Source organism: Oratosquilla oratoria, chromosome 1, assembly GCF_046742065.1.
Source record: "Oratosquilla oratoria isolate Oo_2021 chromosome 1, ASM4674206v1, whole genome shotgun sequence".
In the NCBI taxonomy this organism is placed as follows: Eukaryota; Metazoa; Arthropoda; class Malacostraca; order Stomatopoda; family Squillidae; genus Oratosquilla; species Oratosquilla oratoria.
Window position 1 is genome coordinate 119143731 of NC_134777.1, and position 16116 is coordinate 119159846.

Consider the following 16116-nt stretch of genomic DNA (forward strand, 5'->3'; position numbering starts at 1 on the left):
ATGTACATCATGCATGCATACGCACACGCATAAAAACACACACCACCATGCCATAAGGTCCACCGCATTCCGTAATCACCCCATTACTACTGACCCATCACCAAACTAATGTCACCTCATTGCAGAATTTTTTTAATCAATCAATTAATATACTTTCGTCTTTTTTCGCCATTTTCTAGTTGGTGAAGCCCACGGCGACCGCCTATATGGCTTATTCCAAAAACCGGCTATGCGTATTAGCGTAATCAAACAAATCCATTTTGAGTTTTTTTTTTCCCTGAGAAGGATGTGAAATCATCCTGTCAGAGCTTTGTATGCTGACAACGCCTCTCCAAGTATTGTGCCTACGTGGTTTGCTTGTGCGGCGGTATAGGAGCATCTTAGTATTATATCGTTTTGACCTTCCGTTGCATTGAGGGTGACCGAGATATGTAAATGGTTCAGGAGTGCACGGTTGCCAAGCTCACCAAAATGCTACTCCTCCTCCCCTTCCCACCCTACTTCTACACCTCCCCCTCCCACCTTACTCCTACTCCTCCTCCTCCCACCCTACTATAAACTTTCTTCCCCTCTCCCACCCTACTCTACCTCCTCTCCTTCCCCTCCCACCCTACTCTTCTTCCTCTCCCACGCTACTCCTACTCATCCTCATCCCTCTCACCCTACTCTTCCTCCACTCCCACTCAAATCATGACCCCCGCTCTAATAGGACACCAGGAAAAATGTCGATGCCTGGGAAGACAGACGCAATAGGTTTTCAGGCCGCTGATCTAGCTAGAATAGAATGTACGGAGCTGGGTACTGCACGTGGTCCAGAAACCAAGGTGGATATGCCAACTTAAGAAGTTGGCATATCCACCATGGTTTCTGGACCAAGCCCTCAGTAAGGATAGGGCCAACCATTTTAAAACTTCCGTCCCCTCAAGTTATCACCGCTCCTTTAAAGATATCCTAAAAACTCCATACAGTAAAACCATCAGTTCTTCTACCAAATTGTTTCCTCATGAGCGTCTCACTATTGCCTATCGCTATCCTAACACCGTGCGTAAGCAAATTGTGAACGTTCAACAAAAACCGAAGGGAGTAGAGTCACCTGGTGTTTATTGCTTGCCCTGCCAAGATTGTGATTTGGTTTATTGGGTCAAACCGGGAGAGACTTGAACACTAGATTGGCAGAACATAAAAGGTCAATTAGGTATGGGCAAGAAAATTCGGCTGTATTTCTTCATGTCAAAAATAAGAATCATTCTTTCGACTGGGGTAAGGCCAGATTTGTGTTCAAGTCCCACTGCGGTTTCAGGAGAAAAAAAAGTTGAATCATTATTAATTGAGGAATGCCCAATATTGATATATCTAAAGGGCAGTGCACTCCTGACATTATTTCACGCGCGGCAGTCAGTAGGATGGTAGGGAGCTTACAACCCCCCCCCCTCACCTCACCCTCCTCCGCCACCCCATTTTACCCCGCGCCTGAGTAATGCCATCTGTCCACATTCCTTCTCTTTTCTGTAGCTTATAAGTCTCCTTTGTCCTCTGGCTTGTGTACTTTCCTGAAGAGGGCTACAGTTGATAGCCGAAATATAGGAATGTCCTTTATTCGAAGTTTATTTTCTCCGACTGTGGGTTTCCTGTGTGTCACTTACAAAAGTGCCACTACATTTCTGTAAAATATATATATATATTATATATATATATATATATATATATATATATATATATATATATATATATATACATATATATATTCCTTGTCGTCATGAGACTACATTTGCCTTTATCGTACTATCTTGTACTTGGTCCACCGGTAATTAAGCAAAGGAGTTGGATGACAGCTTTACTGATTAGACTTTTTTCCATTGATCAGATTGGGTAGTATCCATGTATAAATCTGATAATAAAAAACATACTATATGTATTGCACAATTATTTTCCCAAACATGACAATGAATATATTATAATTTGTTCGGATAGGCTTACTCAACAACATAATTGAATATCAAATGGTATTTTGATTCTAACGTTTGGGTTACGTATGTGAGGCGCCATATTGCACCTGAGCGTTTGAAATTAGTCTGCCCTTTTCATCTCACTCGTGAGAGTGATCCCAGCGTTTGAATTTTGCCTATAGCAGGATTCCGGGAAACATAGTTCCTTCTGTCCTCAGACCAGCCGCATCCCTCAGGATGGTTCTGAATTATTGGTCGGCACTGGATTTTTCACTCCCGCCATATCCTGGTTCACCATCTCAGTTGATGGACTAAACCAAATGTGGGACAGTATTTTGTGGCAAAGGTTTCGGGTGCTGCTCCTAGGGTAGAGGATGCAATGCTCTCACTACTTTCTGGTTTATAGTATTTTTTTTCCTTCGTTGTTGAGACCGTTCTTTCTTCAGAACACTTCGTTCTTAGTTGGGCAAATCATGTCTCCTGGTTAATGTGGTTCACCAGCGCGTTGGAAAGATGATGGTTTATTACGTCCGACCTATGCTCTTGAAGTCATTCCAACAGGTCTCATCTACCACTTGATGCAGCCCGTTATTTCTTGGGCCATTTCCTGATTAATTGCCTTCCCCGTGCCGCTTTACTACTGTGAGGTTTGAATGAGATAAGCAACACAACTAGCACTAACGATAGTATAAGGCACATGGTCCTACTATAGTGTGAGGTCTACCGCCATATGTCGCCTCCCAGGTGCAGCCTGAGGTCTATTGTATGACCCGCGTTCCACCGGGACGCTCCCCGCACCTGTCCATAAACATGTGACCTACCCAAATACATAAAAAATACCTAACCTATCTATGTCATTCCTAGGATATGCACAAGTTATGTGTTTATCGCTAAAATAAATGTGTGGAAATGTACGATATCCATGAGGAATGGATAATGCAGCGGTAGACCTCACACTATAGTACTAACGGGAGGTAGATCTCACGCTATAGTGTGGTAGACCTCACGCTATAGTAGCACCAGGCACATTTACATACCACCTGTAAGATGTGTAGCTGTATTATATTCATTGTTTAACAATAGCCCTCTTTTATACGCTACTGTCTTTTCATTTTCTTACTGTAATTCTTCGGGTCCCACAAAAAACGATTCCGCGCAAGCGGGTGGTCTTTCCTAAGAATCCAGAATCCAGTATAACTTACTATAGTCAGCGCAAGGAGAATTGGCCGATAAGGCGGGGCTAGGATATTTCCCGGTGTTGCCACATATGGGCATCCATGGCGAGAACGTGCGTCTGGATGCAATGTTTTCTGAATGCAGTGTGAGGGGGGCGGGGCCAGAGATTAGATGTAGTGGCAACGTCGCTCTCGCATGCACATATGCCATATCTACACTTAAAGAAACGAAACCTTTGTATAGAAAACATTGCTTTGATTTTTATCTCAGTGGTGGTGTGTGACAAAAAATTATAATATAATCATATGAGGCAACATTATAAAATTATAAAATAGAATTATATAATAAAATAAAACTATAAAATAATTATATGTGTCACCACAGGGGAACTCCCAGTGGTCCGCCCTAACGGCCAGATCTCAGTGCATAGGGTATAGTGTAATGAGCGAGATTGTATGGATTTATTGATGTTTAAATGTTCGCGCTTGTCTCTTCAAACGTCATGATTTTTCTTAATTTGGTTTATCGTTTATCTCATAGTTTATTGAGGTTTTTGTTTTGGTAAGACGCATGCGCTACTGTGTTCATGACTCAGTATCATTTGTGTCTGGTGATGCCCGGGGTACACTGTATACTGAAAAATATTATAATAAAGGAAGATGTTTTGAATATGTAAACACTGATGAAACACGGTATTAAACACTTGGTTCGGTTCAGATAAATCAACCAAATTCAGTAAGTTCTTTCCCCCAAATGATCTGATTGATACCCACGCCCAAGTTTTCGCTACCCATTGCGCGCCACTGATTTGTGTAAATTATAAACAATCGGATTTGTGTCATCATCCCCTTAGATCCCAAACTGCAAGGTTTCAAATTGGCCACTTTTGGAATGACAAACAAACATTCAAAATTATCATGTGGCGGGAAAAATAAAAAATGAGGGACGTCAAGTGATTTTATTTAAGGAAAATTGTTTTGATATCCTGGCTCAAGTTCCAATTAACATAGGCGCTCGTGACGCTGTTGCATGAACGCACTGTTGCCACTTTGTGGGATTTTCCCACAGATCTGTGGGACAAATGATCTGACGTGGGACTGTTTGTGGGGAGACCAATTTTGTTCTTAATTTGTGGAATTTTTTGTGGGAATCCATACAGTTTGTGGGAAATTCTATGGAATCAACAATTTGTCAGACAAATAACTAAGATTCTCCATAAATAAGAGAATTTTAAGAAGTATTGTTGGAATACATAACTAGGTTGTGTTGAATCAGTCAGTTTTAAATACTGGAACTAATTCTGTGGTACATAATATGGGTAAGCTGGGAATAGGGTGGATCATAGTTTGGTCCGTTTCATAACTCACGCGTCCTGGACGCGTCCATCTGACTCCATCACTCGTTTAGTCGGCACTCGGAAGGGATTGGGTAGGGGGGAGGAGGAGGACTACTTCATAATAATGAAGACAGCCCAAGCGAAAACGTTTTCTCTTCCCTCCCTGCGATAGGTCGAAAGCGTCATACGTTCAAGTACGGTCGACCCCCCCCCCCCCCGCGATAGGTCGGAAACGTCATACGTTCAAATACGGTCGACACTCACCGCGATATGTCGAAAGCGTAATACGTTCGAGCACGGTCTGGCCAGTAGAAACTCTCGACTCCTTTGTCAACAGGCTCAAGTTGGAGTCTTGGAACGTTTTGGAAGTCTCGCCAGAGGCTTACTTCACTCTACAGTTTCAGTTCTACAGTAAGCTCTGTTGCTCAGCTGCTGTTAGTCATACCGGTCTGCAAGACGGCCGGTGCTTGTAGGACCTACTTTATTTGCTAGTGATAGTCAAGATGACTGACAAAAGTACAAGGAAATACAGTCAGAGGTACCGTCCATCATGGGAAAATGATCAACGTTTTAAAGGTAAAGACAAAAATTTCGAATCTGTTAAGTTACCTTGTTAAAAATAGATGAAGAGCATATACAAATAGATACATGTATGCTTTCCTTATATCCATTAATTGATTACCGCTGGATAATTTTACTTTACCAAGGTGTGGTGTACGCTAGGCTAGATCTACGTTTTCTCAGTGCTTATGTAGTCGTAATATAAATTGCCGCAGGATGAAATGGTATAACTATTGTATATTTATCAGAGAACTTTGACTTCTTGGTTTTAGGTTGGCTGCAGTCAGTCCCAGGTGATGCAAGCAAAGCACGATGCAAAGTTTACGGAAATTCCTTTCAAGCGCACATGAAATCCGTGATTGGTCACTCTCTTAGCAAGAAACACGTGGGTAACACTAAATCCTCTACAAGCAAGAGCCAGAGGTCCATCAAAGATGCTATGCGTCCCATAGAGAGAGATCCAGTCAAAATTGCTGAGCTTAGAATAGCAGTTTATATAGCTGAACATGCCTCAGCTTTATCAGTGGATCATTTGGGTGAACTTTTGCCTAAGTTGGATATGAAATCACGCACATTACAAGATTTCAGAATGTATCATACTAAATGTGCACGTCTTCAGAAATGTGTCATTGCTCCATCTTTTGCTGTTAAATTAAGAAATGAAATTGGAGACCAATTTTTTAGCTTGGTGGTTGATGAGACCAACGAAGCAAATATATCTTGCCTTGCCCTTTGCATTTGTTTTTACAGTACAAGTAAAAAGTCTGTAGTGGACACTTTCTATCGTCTACTACCAATAGAAAATGCTACAGCTGATACTCTCTATCAAACTGTTAAAAGATGCTTGGCTGAGGACGGCCTAGATGTGAAAAAAAAATGATAGGCCTAGGGACTGATGGAGCCAGTTCGATGATCGGTCGAACTCATTCACTCTCAACACTTTTAACAGTTGATAATCCCGAATTAACCCTGTTTAGGTGTGTGTGCCACTCCCTTCACCTTGCTGCCAGTAAGGATTCTGAATGCCTTCCTATAATTGTTGATTTTGTAGTTAGAGAAACTCATTATTGGTTTTCTACTAGTCCTGAGAGGACTAATGAGTATCAGGCTATATACAGAGTGTTAGAAAACAGTGTACCTAAGAAGGTGCCGGGACTGGCAGGCACACGCTGGTTGGCAAGGTTAGAAGCAGTTAGTATAATTGTCGATCAGTGGAAGGCTCTAAAGTTTCATTTTGACCTGAGTGCTTCCAAAGAACGTTGTTACACAGCGAAAACCCTGTCTGATGCATACAGAGATTACCAGAATAAATTGTATTTGTTGTTTGTCAGAAAAACTCTGAAAGAAATAGTTAGTGTTAATAAGATTTTCCAGTCACAAACTGCAGATGTCACAAAATTAACACAGGATCTCATTGCAATGTATCGTAATCTAATGAACATTGTAGTAAATGGAAAGCACTTGTCAAAATGTTCTGATGAAAACCTACCCAAAATTAAATTTCTGGATCATGTTGTGCCATGTGAGGCAATGAACTTTGGATATGAGTTCACCACATATGCATCTGCTTGTTCTTTAACTGTAGCTCAAGTTCACTATATCAAAGAGCGGTGTAAAGAGTTTGTGGTTGAACTCTTAAAACAAGTTCAGATGCGCTTACCTGATAATGTTGAGATACTTATGATGTTGAAAAATTTCCATCCTTCCATTGCCACATCGCAGATTAAAGACCCTGTTGCTCTGATTGGTGCTAGGTATCGGTCTACCTTTGAGGATCTAGAATCTAGATGGTCTTGAAAATGAATGGAGTTCAATGTGTCTTCAGCAGTGGCCTAAAAGTTGCTTGGGTAATGTAGTAAGTTTTTGGACTGAGGTAAATGAAAGGGAAAATTCTGCAGGACAAAAAATGTTCCCAAACATTTCAGGCCTCGTACTGGCATTATTGTCCCTTCCATTTTCAAATGCCTCAGTAGAAAGAATTTTCTCTCAAATGAATGTTGTTCACTCGAAACTGAGAAATCGTCTAAAGGTTAGGTCGGTAGAGGCATTGTTGCAGATAAGGTATGGGTTGGTTCATTATTATCAGTCGTGTGTAAACTTTCAGCCCACTGATGACATGATAATAAATTTCGGTGCTAAAGGTTCTAGGGAGGAGGAGGAGGAGAATGTCATTAATCTTGATTTAATGCAGTAAGAAACTGACACTAGGTAACTATAAATCTAATTATTGTCATTATGATGTTTGTATTGCAAAGTTTTGGTTGGCCTACTGTAGCTGCAGGCTGTCTACAGAAGTCATAATTGAAAGACCTAATTTTTAAGTTTATATAGTTGTTAAATATAAGTAACTGCTTTTTTTTTGTAAGGAATTTGTTTTAATTTTCTTCATCAATAAGAAATTTATATGAAATAATGCTGTATTAATTTTGTGGGAATTTTTGTGGGATTTTAATTTCAGTTTGTGGAAATCTGTGGGGAAAAATCTTTAATCTGTGGGAATTCGCCTCTACAAAAGTGGCAACACTGCATGAACGTTGATCGGTAATAATAGACCAGACCAACCAACGTACGTCACATTTTTTCCTTCCTTGCTATTACTATAAGCACCTCTCCTACCGCACATCTAAAATTTAGATGTACGGCGTGGGAGATGCCTTGAATTTCATAGTTATTTTCTTGATATAAGCGAAAAAAAGGGAATGCGTGGGGTAAGCGCGAGGAAAGTGACCTTAATATTAATCATAATTTACATAAAGTCCAAATGTGCATATCTTACATTACATTTCCTAGAATATAGGATATGACGAGGATCATCACTACTAACACGATAATGCCATGGCGTGGTAAGTACGCAATAGGTGGTACCCTAACCTACAGTACGGTACCCTAACCTAACTGTATATCGTATTCTCCGAATATCGCAAAGTGGCACTGATAACTTATTAGCGACGATATTCTTCTTTTAATTTACCAGTTATAAATGTAGTTGATACATATTAATTATTAAGACATTGGTTATTCATTTTACAGTGACTACAGTGCGTATGGTATTTTCACCAGACGGTTGTGGTTTGATGGGAAAATAGCTTGGTGGTGATTTATGATTATAAGTTACGTTTCGTTAAAATAATATCCAGTCAAACCCGAAATATAACTTGTTGTCTGACGAGCTACACAAAGTACGGTATAAATAGGACTGTGTAGAGGTGTGACTATAGCCAATCGTTATTTTCACTGTAGTTTTTATCGGGAAAAAGGTCAATAGTATTTCGTTAAAGTTGGGTTAACTTAGGTATATATATATATATATATATATATATATATATTTATATATATATATATTATATATATATAGATATATACATATATATATTATATATATACATATATATATATACATTATATATATATATATATATATATATATATATATATATATATATATATATATATATATATATATATATATATCCTTTACAACAGAGTGAGCAGATATACAATACACTTTAATTCTAAGCCATCAACATTGAGAGACTTGAGGAAGACAACATACAAAAATTGAAATGTGCTAGCATGTGACAAGTGTTAGCAACTTAACCAAAGGATTACAAAGGCGGAGCATGCCGACAGGAGACCTTTTGATCCATATCTAGGTCGGATGCAAAAAAAAAAAAAAAAAAAAAAAAATACATATATACATACACATATATACACATATATCATATTAATAATAAATTAAAACTATAATAATGTAAAAATAACAAATAAAATACATAAATAAATGCATAGGTATAGTTGAATAACAAACAAACATGTAAATAGTAAATGATTATAAATTGACATATAACTAATAATAAATGAAAATCAGACAGACAAATTATAACAAAACAAAAAACAAATAATATAACATAAATTATAATCATTACAGCATCTTACTTAGGTATTTATCTAAATGATTCTTAAAGCTTTGAACTGAACTACATTGCACTACCTGTGCAGGAAGTTTATTCCATTCATTAACTACACGGTTGGCAAAGTTGTTTCTACCTACTTCCAAATTGAATCTATTTCCGGACAGTTTGAGACCATTGTTTCTTGTCTGATTCTCATTCAATGTGAAAATTTTGTCACTTTTGATGTTGTCAATTCCCTTTAAAATCTTAAAGACCTGTATCAAGTCACCTCTGAGTCTACGCTTTTTTAGGGAAAACAGATTCATGTGCTTAAGTCGATTTTCGTATGATGTATTTTTGATATTTGGAATCAGTTTTGTGGCTCGCCGTTGTACTTTTTCCAGTCTGTCAATGTCTTTAATGAGATTCGGTGACCATACGGAAACAGCATATTCCAAATGTGGACGAACTAACGATTTATATAGCTTGTTAATGAGTGATGGACTTTTGAAATCAAAAGATCGCGCAATCAATCCCAGAATCTTATTTGCTTTCTCAGAGGCTGAAATACACTGCTTGGATGATTTGAGGTCGTTACCATCACCATCAAAAGAATAAATGGTGCAGTTGGTTAATTCACTATCACTTGTCACATGTTAGTGCAGGTTGAGCCCTTGTGCGTACCACGTTTCAATTTCTGCATGTTGGCTTCCTCGAGTCTCTCGATGTCGGTGGCTTAGAATTAAAGTGAATTGTGGTTAATAATGATAATAATAATATATATATATATATATATATATACATACACACATACATATATATATATATATATATATATGTATATATATATATATATATATATATATATATATTCCAGTTTGCAATGTATCATGTTTAGCAGATATTTAGTCAGACACTGCCAAACCAAAGTAATGGTGATTCTTGTTATTCAAATATTATTCTTACCCATCTATACAGGAAAAATAAAATCTGGCCTAACTGGTAGACAGTAATATTCACTACCTGTCTGGCTGTAATCATGTTACAGTTAAAATAATGAATTTAAAACCATAGCAGTTCATTGTAATGCAAATAAATAGAAGTAAATGTGCATGATAATGTAAAGACACGTTATTATTACCATTATGAAGATATTGCTAAATAGTCTATTACACATAATAGACACATCAAGGAAACCTCACACTGCTGAATATCTTCTACAACATGTACAAAATTCGATCAAGAAGGCTGAACAAGATTTTATTTGTCACATTGGAAGTGTTGTGACAGACAATGCAGCAAATGTCACCAAAAGGAGAAAACTCTTGGAGGAATCGAGTGAACCTGAGTATACTGTCCTCACGGCTTATACCGTTCCTTGTATACTTGTGGCCAGTCTATATAACACTGCTCCTTATATTGATATGTTAAAAATGTCCTTTAGCAATCAGATCGCATATCTGATAGCAATCCCACAATATTTAAAATCTGAAAATAAATAAAGAAATAAACATTTTTTTTATATTTCTTAAAAAGATAAAAAAAAAAAAAAAAGATCGCCAACCCTGGTGTCCACTAACCTCGTACAATAATACCTGTTAAGTCCGGCTAAAATTGGCATTTCAAAGCATAACAGTGCCTTAAACATAGTTTCATATTTGACTATAAAAGTTTATATTAACTTATACTGCATTGAATAAGTCAATAGTTGATATATTTGTCCTATATACAATGTTAGGTTCCTAGTTTTGATATATTTGTCCAATATAAAATGTTAGGTTACAAAGAAAGTAATGGCCTCCGCTAGCGGACCTAGGGATCTGGGTGCGCACGTCCTGTGTAATAATAGTCCTTGATATATATATATATATATATATATATATATATACAGAATGTATATATATATATATATATATATATATACAGTATGTCTATATATATATATATACATATATATATATACAGTATGTATATATATATATATATACATATATATATATATATACAGTATGTATATATATATATATATATACACACACACATACATACATTTTATCAACCACAATGCACTTCAATTCTAAGCCATCAAAGGCAGACATGCAGAAATTGATATATATATATATATACATATATACATATGTGTGTATATATATATATATATACATATATACATATGTGTGTATATATATATATGTATATGTATATATATATATATTCTTTAACTTCTTTTTGGGAATATAAATAAATTGAACCATATAACTGTAATTAGAGCTGTTTTAAGTATACGAGCCGCCAGGGTTATTTGAAAAATTCCCGCTTCTTTAGCGCATGCGCCTTGAAGCACTTCGAGCGACCACAAGCCAACACTACTTTCAACTAGTTTACAACAATGTGCAGTTGCATATTTCAGATTAATCCATTAGTTTTATGCCAACACTACAGTTTTTCATAATTTGCCTCAATGAATGACAATTATTGTCGTTTGTGGAGAAAGGCCGTATGATTTGAAACCGCTTTACTATGAAAAAAATCATCGCATAGATAAAGTGGCTAAAATTACTGAATAGATAAGATACGAACGAACACATCTTACAGGTTTTTTCTCTCGATGTTACTACTGCGTTCCTTCAACCCGTCAAGGTAGGTAGTGATAAATCTAAGCTGTAGAACAGTTCTGACCTCAAGGATGTTTAGAATAGTGAAATGCCAGTATGTATAGTGATAAGTAAATATGATAGTGTTAGATGACAGTTTGTCAGAAATTCGTAAGATTGTCATGAATTTCTGAATGTGAAATATGATGACACCATAAATCTATATGGTATTTCCTAAAGACAAATGACGAATGATTAGAAGAACTGGTGACATTGTCACGTTTTCATCTTGAGGCTGGTACTGTACCTTGGCAACAGGCCATAGGCATATAGATAAAATTGAAATATAAAATAAAAGGTATTAACACACTGACAGTCTGTTACACAGATTATTTTAATAAAATAATGTATTGAATGATGTATATCACTGAATACTGGGCTCCATTGTCAGCTGAAAGATTAAATTGCGGCTTGGGGAAAGGGACACGCAAAATCTTGCATAGGGTACCCGTACGGCAGTATAATTTGACTCACGTCTGATGTCAACTATCTTGTCGTCAAATTATGAGTAGGCCTACAGAATTTAAGTCTGGATATGGCTGAATTTGTCAAGCAAGATTTGGTAGTTAGGTTATAAAGAAGATGGAAGTCATGCGCAGCTAACGAATGTCACCTGCGAAACTTTCACCTTGTGAAGAAGAGGCCTACTTGGTGAAGTGGTCGAACGCATTCCAACCACCATTAGGAAAGTCCGGGTTCGCTATCCTTGTGACTGATAATTATTACCCTTCGGGTTGAAAGCTCAGATATTTCATATCAAGACCGTTATTTCCATATATATATATATATATATATATATATATATATATATATATATATATATATATATATATATATATATATATATATATATATCAAGACCGTATTTTCCATATATTCACACTGATTGATGATACTCATATTCGCATGGCCGGTTTTAGCTATTTTGGCGACCTCTCCTTCCCCAACACATGTACATCATGCATGCATACGCACACGCATAAAAAACACACACACACACACACACACCACCATGCCATAAGGTCCACCGCATTCCGTAATTACCCCATTACCACTGACTCATCACCAAACTAATGTCACCTCATTGCAGAATTTTTTTAATCAATCAATTAATATACTTTCGTCTTTTTCGCCATTTTCTAGTTGGTGAAGCCCACGGCGACCGCCTATATGGCTTATTCCAAAAACCGGCTATGCGTATTAGCGTAATCAAACAAATCCATTTTGAGTTTTTTTTTTTTTTCCTGAGAAGGATGTGAAATCATCCTGTCAGAGCTTTGTATGCTGACAACGCCTCTCCAAGTATTGTGCCTACGTGGTTTGCTTGTGCGGCGGTATAGGAGCATCTTAGTATTATATCGTTTTGACCTTCCCTTGCATTGAGGGTGACCGAGATATGAAGACTTATCTGTAAATGGTTCAGGAGTGCACGGTTGCCAAGCTCACCAAAATGCTACTCCTCCTCCCCTTCCCACCCTACTTCTACACCTCCCCCTCCCACCTTACTCCTACTCCTCCTCCTCCCACCCTACTATAAACTTTCTCCCCCTCTCCCACCCTAATCTACCTCCTCTCCTTCCCCTCCCACCCTACTCTTCTTCCTCTCCCACGCTACTCCTACTCATCCTCATCCCTCCCACCCTACTCTTCCTCCACTCCCACTCAAATCATGACCCCCGCTCTAATAGGACACCAGGAAAAATGTCGATGTCTGGGAAGCCAGACGCAATAGATTTTCAGGCCGCTGATCTAGCTAGAATAGAATGTACGGAGCTGGGTACTGCACATGGTCCAGAAACCAAGGTGGATATGCCAACTTAAGAAGTTGGCATATCCACCATGGTTTCTGGACCAAGCCCTCAGTAAGGATAGGGCCAACCATTTTAAAACTTCCGTCCCCTCAAGTTATCACCGCTCCTTTAAAGATATCCTAAAAACTCCATACAGTAAAACCATCAGTTCTTCTACCAAATTGTTTCCTCATGAGCGTCTCACTATTGCCTATCGCTATCCTAACACCGTGCGTAAGCAAATTGTGAACGTTCAACAAAAACCGAAGGGAGTAGAGTCACCTGGTGTTTATTGCTTGCCCTGCCAAGATTGTGATTTGGTTTATTGGGTCAAACCGGGAGAGACTTGAACACTAGATTGGCAGAACATAAAAGGTCAATTAGGTATGGGCAAGAAAATTCGGCTGTATTTCTTCATGTCAAAAATAAGAATCATTCTTTCGACTGGGGTAAGGCCAGATTAGTGTTCAAGTCCCACTGTGGTTTCAGGAGAAAAATAGTTGAATCAGCATTAATTGAGGAATGCCCCAATATTAATATATCTAAAGGGCAGTGGATTCCTGACATCATTTCACGCGCGGCAGTCAGTAGGATGGTAGGGAGCTTACAACCCCCCCCTCACCTCACCCTCCTCCGCCACCCCATTTTACCCCGCGCCTGAGTAATGCCATCTGTCCACATTCCTTCTCTTTTCTGTAGCTTATAAGTCTCCTTTGTCCTCTGGCTTGTGTACTTTCCTGAAGAGGGCTACAGTTGATAGCCGAAATATAGGAATGTCCTTTATTCGAAGTTTATTTTCTCCGACTGTGGGTTTCCTGTGTGTCACTTACAAAAGTGCCACTACATTTCTGTAAAAAAAAAAAAAAAAAATATATATATATATATATATATATATATATATATATATATATATATATATATATATATATATATATATATATACATATATATATTCCTTGTCGTCATGAGACTACATTTGCCTTTATCGTACTATCTTGTACTTGGTCCACCGGTAATTAAGCAAAGGAGTTGGATGACAGCTTTACTGATTAGACTTTTTTCCATTGATCAGATTGGGTAGTATCCATGTATAAATCTGATAATAAAAAACATACTATATGTATTGCACAATTATTTTCCCAAACATGACAATGAATATATTATAACTTGTTCGGATAGGCTTACTCAACAACATAATTGAATATCAAATGGTATTTTGATTCTAACGTTTGGGTTACGTATGTGAGGCGCCATATTGCACCTGAGCGTTTGAAATTAGTCTGCCCTTTTCATCTCACTCGTGAGAGTGATCCCAGCGTTTGAATTTTGCCTATAGCAGGATTCCGGGAAATATAGTTCCTTCTGTCCTCAGACCAGCCGCATCCCTCAGGATGGTTCTGAATTATTGGTCGGCACTGGATTTTTCACTCCCGCCATATCCTGGTTCACCATCTCAGTTGATGGACTAAACCAAATGTGGGACAGTATTTTGTGGCAAAGGTTTCAGGTGCTGCTCCTAGGGTAGAGGATGCAATGCTCTCACTACTTTCTGGTTTATAGTATTTTTTTGCTATGTATTATTTTCCTTCGTTGTTGAGACCGTTCTTTCTTCAGAACACTTCGTTCTTAGTTGGGCAAATCATGTCTCCTGGTTAATGTGGTTCACCAGCGCGTTGGAAAGATGATGGTTTATTACGTCCGACCTATGCTCTTGAAGTCATTCCAACAGGTCTCATCTACCACTTGATGCAGCCCGTTATTTCTTGGGCCATTTCCTGATTAATTGCCTTCCCCGTGCCGCTTTACTACTGTGAGGTTTGAATGAGATAAGCAACACAACTAGCACTAACGATAGTATAAGACACATGGTCCTACTATAGTGTGAGGTCTACCGCCATATGTCGCCTCCCAGGTGCAGCCTGAGGTCTATTGTATGACCCGCGTTCCACCGGGACGCTCCCCGCACCTGTCCATAAACATGTGACCTGCCCAAATACATAAAAAATACCTAACCTATCTATGTCATTCCTAGGATATGCACAAGTTATGTGTTTATCGCTAAAATAAATGTGTGGAAATGTACGATATCCATGAGGAATGGATAATGCAGCGGTAGACCTCACACTATAGTACTAACGGGAGGTAGATCTCACGCTATAGTGTGGTAGACCTCACGCTATAGTAGCACCAGGCACATTTACATACCACCTGTAAGATGTGTAGCTGTATTATATTCATTGTTTAACAATAGCCCTCTTTTATACGCTACTGTCTTTTCATTTTCTTACAGACATTCTTCCCCTCCCACAAAAAACGATCCCGCGCAAGCGGGTGGTCTTTCCTAAGAATCCAGAATCCAGTATAACTTACTAGTGTAATGAGCGAGATTATATGGATTTATTGATGTTTAAATGTTCGCGCTTGTCTCTTCAAACGTCATGATTTTTCTTAATTTGGTTTATCGTTTATCTCATAGTTTATTGAGGTTTTTGTTTTGGTAAGACGCATGCGCTACTGTGTTCATGACTCAGTATCATTTGTGTCTGGTGATGCCCGGGGTACACTGTATACTGAAAAATATTATAATAAAGGAAGATGTTTTGAATATGTAAACACTGATGAAACACTTGGTTCGGTTCAGATAAATCAACCGAATTCAGTAAGTTCTTTCCCCCAAATGATCTGATTGATACCCACGCCCAAGTTTTCGCTACCCATTGCGCGCCACTGATTTGTGTAAATTATAAACAATCGGATTTG

General features: G+C 38.0%; 1 protein-coding gene across 7 annotated transcripts in view; it reads left to right on the plus strand.

Moving 5' to 3' along the window:
• Window positions 1-16116, plus strand: part of LOC143025629 (triokinase/FMN cyclase-like) — a 58674-nt gene that overhangs the window by 14375 nt on the left and 28183 nt on the right. The window contains exon 1 of one of the 7 annotated variants that reach the window (XM_076185670.1): window positions 3827-3857. The exons of 3 other annotated variants lie outside the window; for them this stretch is intronic. Coding sequence is in view for 1 of the 4 variants with exons in the window: in XM_076185619.1 (XP_076041734.1) it covers window positions 5017-5034 (18 nt within the window). In the remaining 3 variants the exon portion in view is untranslated. Of the gene's footprint in view, window positions 1-3826; window positions 3858-5001; window positions 5035-11424; window positions 11553-15913; window positions 16016-16116 lie in introns of those variants that run through there. 3 more of the 7 variants (XM_076185619.1, XM_076185639.1, XM_076185675.1) reach the window with 3 other exon arrangements.